This window comes from Rhinopithecus bieti, unplaced genomic scaffold (genome assembly GCF_001698545.2).
Source record: "Rhinopithecus bieti isolate Rb0 unplaced genomic scaffold, ASM169854v2 scaffold_3040, whole genome shotgun sequence".
Lineage (NCBI taxonomy): Eukaryota > Metazoa > Chordata > Mammalia > Primates > Cercopithecidae > Rhinopithecus > Rhinopithecus bieti.
Genome location: NW_016804657.1, coordinates 1,025,238 through 1,031,494, shown reverse-complemented (window position 1 = coordinate 1,031,494; position 6,257 = coordinate 1,025,238). Strand labels below are relative to the sequence as shown.

The 6,257-nt window shown below is 47.2% G+C and overlaps 1 protein-coding gene across 1 annotated transcript; it reads left to right on the top strand.

Annotated features, from left to right (window-relative positions):
* The first annotated feature begins 531 nt into the window (after positions 1–531).
* KCNA3 (potassium voltage-gated channel subfamily A member 3) lies at positions 532–3,108 on the top strand. Its single transcript, XM_017869634.1, has one exon. It carries the CDS (start codon positions 750–752, stop codon positions 2,475–2,477), a length of 1,728 nt encoding a protein of 575 aa, XP_017725123.1. The 5' UTR covers positions 532–749; the 3' UTR covers positions 2,478–3,108.
* Positions 3,109–6,257: the final 3,149 nt, after the last annotated feature.

The following is a 6,257-nucleotide window of genomic DNA, read 5'->3' as shown; positions in this document are numbered from 1 at the left end:
CTCCGTTCGGCTTCGCATCCTAGCAGAAGCTAAATTGTTTAAACCCCCGCTCCTTCCCAGGGTTTGGCGGTCCTGGACACTCAAGGGAGCTTGGGATGCCGGCGCCAGGCTTGCCTCTGGCCCAGGGCGCCCGCCTGGCCTGCACTCCCTCCCTGGACACTGGGCCCGCCTGCCCTCCCCGAGCTGGCCCAAGGGGTGTGAAGGCCAGGGGGCCGGCGCCCGCGGGGCCGCGGTGGAGCTCTCCCGGCTCACGGGCCGAAAACCCTGGCGACTGGGACGCGGCCACGGGGGCCGGGGGCGAGGGGCGCTGACCAGAAGCGGGCGGAGCCTAGGGGCCCGGGCAGGCAGCCGGACTCCCCGTGGGCCGGCTCCGCTGGGTGGGCATTGCCGCGGGGCGCCGAGGTACAACATGAGGGCACTTCGCTGACACGGAGGGGCCGTGAGGGCTGCAAGAAAGGGAGGCCCGGCGGCTGTCCCCGGGAGCGGGGCGCGCGCCCGCGCGGTGGGCGGGAAAACTAGGGGTACGCGGAGGCGAGCGCGCGTCCCGCAGGGGAGGGGGCGGAGAGCGCGAGGAGGAGGGAGGAGGCGTCTCCGTGCGGGAGCCCGGCTGACCGCGCCAGACCCAGACAGAGCCTCGCGGCTGTGGCTGCAACAGGCGGCGGGCTCGGTTCGGGGGCGGAGGCGGCGAAGGGGCGGGGAGCACCAGGAGGAGCGACCCGGCCGGACCACAGCCGCCTCTTCCCCGCCGCATGGACGAGCACCTCAGCCTTCTGCGCTCGCCGCCGCCGCCCTCAGCCCGCCACCGCGCCCACCCTCCCCAGCGACCCGCGAGCAGCGGCGGCGCCCACACGCTGGTAAACCCCGGCTACGCGGAGCCCGCCGCAGGCCCCGAGCTGCCGCCCGACATGACCGTGGTGCCCGGGGACCACCTGCTGGAGCCGGAGGTGGCGGATGGTGGAGGGGCCCCGCCTCAGGGCAGCTGTGGCGGCGGCGGCTGCGACCGCTACGAGCCGCTACCGCCCTCACTGCCGGCCGCGGGCGAGCAGGACTGCTGCGGGGAGCGCGTGGTCATCAACATCTCCGGGCTGCGCTTCGAGACGCAGCTAAAGACCCTTTGCCAGTTCCCCGAGACGCTGCTGGGCGACCCCAAGCGGCGCATGAGGTACTTCGACCCGCTCCGCAACGAGTACTTCTTCGACCGCAACCGGCCCAGCTTCGACGCCATCCTCTACTACTATCAGTCCGGGGGTCGCATCCGCCGGCCGGTCAACGTGCCCATCGACATCTTCTCCGAGGAGATCCGCTTCTACCAGCTGGGCGAGGAGGCCATGGAGAAGTTCCGCGAGGACGAGGGCTTCCTGCGGGAGGAGGAGCGGCCCTTGCCCCGCCGAGACTTCCAGCGCCAGGTGTGGCTGCTCTTCGAGTACCCCGAGAGCTCCGGGCCGGCCCGGGGCATCGCCATCGTGTCCGTGCTGGTCATCCTCATCTCCATTGTCATCTTCTGCCTGGAGACGCTGCCGGAATTCCGCGACGAGAAGGACTACCCCGCCTCGCCGTCGCAGGACTCATTCGATGCAGCCGGCAACAGCACGTCGGGGGCCCCCGCGGGAGCGTCCAGCTTCTCCGATCCCTTCTTCGTGGTGGAGACGCTGTGCATCATCTGGTTCTCCTTCGAGCTGCTGGTGCGGTTCTTCGCTTGTCCTAGCAAAGCCACCTTCTCGCGAAACATCATGAACCTGATCGACATTGTGGCCATCATCCCTTATTTTATCACTCTGGGTACAGAGCTGGCCGAACGACAGGGCAACGGACAGCAGGCCATGTCTCTGGCCATCCTGAGGGTCATCCGCCTGGTGAGGGTCTTCCGCATCTTCAAGCTCTCGCGCCACTCCAAGGGGCTGCAGATCCTCGGGCAAACGCTGAAGGCGTCCATGCGGGAGTTGGGGTTGCTCATCTTCTTCCTCTTTATTGGGGTCATCCTTTTCTCCAGCGCGGTCTACTTTGCCGAGGCAGACGACCCCACTTCAGGTTTCAGCAGCATCCCTGATGCCTTCTGGTGGGCAGTGGTAACCATGACAACAGTGGGTTACGGCGATATGCACCCAGTGACCATAGGGGGCAAGATTGTGGGATCTCTCTGTGCCATCGCCGGTGTCTTGACCATCGCATTGCCTGTTCCCGTGATTGTTTCCAACTTCAATTACTTCTACCACCGGGAGACAGAAGGGGAAGAGCAAGCTCAGTACATGCACGTGGGAAGTTGCCAGCACCTCTCCTCTTCAGCCGAGGAGCTACGAAAAGCAAGGAGTAACTCGACTCTGAGTAAGTCGGAGTATATGGTGATCGAAGAGGGGGGTATGAACCATAGCGCTTTCCCCCAGACCCCTTTCAAAACGGGCAATTCCACTGCCACCTGCACCACGAACAATAATCCCAACTCTTGTGTCAACATCAAAAAGATATTCACCGATGTTTAATATATGATACAAGTGACATGCTGTGCTCAGTATTGTGTGGAACATGCCCCCTTGGTCTGCCTATGCCCTTGTTTTATACATTTCCAGACCATTCATCAAGGAAAGGACCTGAAGAAGTGGAAAGCACACTTCATTCTCCCTCTCCCTACTGCTTCATACTGAAACAGATGCCTGTTTTGCAAGTGGGCTGCATTCTCTCAGCTCTCCTTTTTCCCCTTACACTCTCTCTCTCTTAACATTGTAAACAGCAAACTTACATTAAACTGCATTTCTGGTACACGCCCTATTTTAAAAAGAGCAGTACATCCTGGGAGGAAATGAAACTAAAGAACAGTTAGAGTAACTGTTTAACCTCAGAATTTTAAAGGCAGTTGTTTCTTTCCTAAGTACATCAATTCACAGTAAATGATGCTTCAGTTTGATGGACCTTTCAACGTTATTTCCTGAATATGAATTTCGGTTGCCTACCCTGTAGATATGTGGATGAAGAGTCTAACTAGATAATGACTTGTAAACCCACCATGAGTTATTTGGTTTTTGACTGAAATTCCTATTTGAATCCTCCTTCCCGGAATTTTAAGGGTCTCTACAACTTTGAATAAAGGGAAGTGCCCAAGATGTCCTGATCTGACTAATTAGTTTAATTCTTTCGGGCTTGCTAAGCATTTCTAAAGCATTAGACTGACAGATTCCTGTGCAGTTCTGTGCATATGTCCCAGCCCCAATATCTATCAAAGTCTAGAAACAGATGTTTTCAGTGCTGCTGAGAGAAACAAAAAATTTCCTAATGCATCTGAGAGATAAGCTTCGGCAGTATCACAAGAAGATTAAAGTGGCAGACACCCCTTCCAGCGGAAGTTACTAATTCGGACCTGACTGATGCAGTTCCCATAGCAACCCATGTTTCCTGGGAAACCCGAAAAAGGTTGTCATGGCATCTCTTGCTCTCTAGCCCCACCTCCCAGCCCCTGCCGTTTCCACAGTAACCTTTCCAGATGGTTCCTACTTACATGATTTCATAAGGAAAACCACTGTTTGAATAAGCCGCACAAAAAAAGTCTGAGACTCTAAGGAGGTGAAATGAATCCCAAATGCATTTTTTGACTATGAAAATCATTATGTCATTCCATAATGACTGAATCAAGAAGGAAAATATGGTGTTTGGAATGTTAGATATTAACCACAATAAGGCATGATCTGGATTAAATGCCATTTATTAGGCAATAATTTTAAAAGATGCTTCTCTACAGTTTATCCAAGAACCTTCAAGCCAACAAATGAAATTTAAAAGCAAATGTAAAAGTGTTCTGTACATAAGCAAATGAGAGATTCAATCAGTGTGCCTGAAACCTTACTACAAGGGACCTTCAGGCTTTCTCTTTAAAAAAAAAAAAATACAGATCCCCCAACAGCTCTGTCGTCATCACAGCACTTGACAAGCTAAATAAACTTCACATAAATAAAGGATGCACGTTTTAAACTGAGTGAATTGCAGACAATCAATTAAAAGGCGGGACAGGAAGTAACCAGATCTCAGGAGAACACCTGCAAGTTTCAGCCATATGCCAAGGGTTGCCAGAAGACAGACAGAATCAGGTGAGCACTGTGTGATCTACTGGGAGCAGTCCCTTTTCTTATCCAGAGCCAGGGAACTGTCATTCATATAGAGACTGATAGTATTTGCCAAACCAACAGTCTTATATTAGTTGCATGCTTGGTGTCTTTTTAAAAATAATTTTCACCTTTCTCATTTGATTTCTATGTTGTTAACTGTCCTTTAGTTTCCATTGTTTATTACAAAAGGATGAAAAAACAGTCATTGCTCTTCAGAATAACCTTCACCCAAGCTGAACTGAAAATTATTCCATTCCTTTTACTAACCCACTTGGCCTCCAAGCAACCTGTTTCTCCTTATAAAAGGATAAATGGCAGAATCTACTGCTGTTCGATTATTGGTCCAATTTTAATTTACATAATTATTTAATAGTAAGCAGTGGTACAGTTCTTTGAAACAAAAAATGTTAAACATAAAATAAGAGTAACATTTTATTTAAACATAGTCATTCTGTTTTATATATATTATATAAATTATACATTATCCACAATTGTTTTTTGGTTTTGATGCATATAACTATTCTATCCTTCCAGAGTAAATGAGAATAACCCTATTTTTAAAGCCCCTAAAGTATTTTCAGTTAGGAGCATATTTATGATACATGCATTGAAGAGAGTGGAAAATAATTATTGAGACTGTAAGAGAGAGCTGAGGAAGGAAAAGACCAAACAAATAGAGGCAAGAAATCTAAATATACCTGGTCATAGATTTGTTGTTTGTTTTTATCTGTGAATATCTAACTAGGACTTCATTATCTAGTTTTCGTTGCTTTTTGTTTGAGTTAACCTTTGACATTGATCTATCTCTTGACCAAACTTTTGGTACCCTTAATGACCAGAAATTATTTTTATGACACATTTTGATAATATGTTAGATACATTGTAACAATTACATTAAAATAATTTTGTGTCTGTTCTTAAAATAACAGAGGTCAACAAAGTGCAATGACAATTTTATTCACATTTATTCAAGAGATGTAGAAACCTTGATTAGTTCTATAAGTAAATTATGGTTGTGCTATAATTCTTATGGTTATTAAATGGCAGTAATTTAAAGGGGACCTTTGTTCTTTAATCCAGAGAAATATCCTGGCTTTTGACTCATAACTTTGAGGTAATAAGATTGCTTGTAGGCACCACATTGTAAGTTCCCTAAAGGCTACAGGCTCTGTGTCTTGAAGGTTTTAGGTACTAGTGCCTAGCACAGAATGTGTGCCACATTTGTTGAGTGAATGGCTGTTATCTTACATGAATGTTATTTCCAGGCTTTTAATAAAGTGGCTAAAAGCTTAAGCTCTGCAGTCATATTGCCAGGATTTAAATCCTGACTCTGCTATATGATCTTGAACAAATTACTTAACCTCTCTGTGCCTCAGTTTCTTTGTTTGTTAAATGGGGTAATAAACAGTACCTCATAGGTTTATTGTGAATAGTAAATGTTAATATAGGTAGAACACTTAGAAAAAATAATTCCATGACATGGCATCAGAGATTTTGCTAAGAGATTATATTGTGATCATTACTCACAAACATTGTATAATTAATACAATGCTTTGTGAATATGAAATACATAAATAATCAGTGTCTTCCTATTTCCTTTCTATAATAAGAATAATAATAATTACCATTTATTAAGAGTCAACCATGTCCTGGACAGTCGTCAACTCCGCAAGGTAAGTGCTATTAACCTCATTTTAGGAGGGCAAAAAATAGATGCTTAAAGTTAAGTGATTTCCCTAAGACTTCACAGCTAGCAGGAGACTCCAATGATTTAAAGCCATGTTATTCTGGCTCTGAAACCCGTGCTACTTTTATTAGGTGACTTGAAAAACAAAATAAATCTCTTATGCTTTTAGGCTTGGCTTCAGCCTGTGTCACTAATTAATGAGTTCATGTAGATAACATATCTCCAGAAACCTATTTCATTTCAGTATACTGAAAACCTGTTTAAAATAATCAGATATTTTAACCAAATATAAGGATCAAATATAAGTTATTTAAATAAGATGAAGAGATTGACTTTTCTAATAACAAAAGATTATTTTCTTATGGTTGGTTCATCTAAATTTAATCTGAGAAAGTATAACCAGTCGTAGTAGTGTTTAATGATAACTGCTACGACAATGGGTATTTTTCAGTTTTAGGATGTTCTGTTTTCATGTGTTT

Bases quoted from the DNA above. Each gene is read 5' to 3' on its own strand.
- KCNA3 (XM_017869634.1), top strand. From the start codon at position 750: ATGGACGAGCACCTCAGCCTTCTGCGCTCGCCGCCGCCGCCCTCAGCC.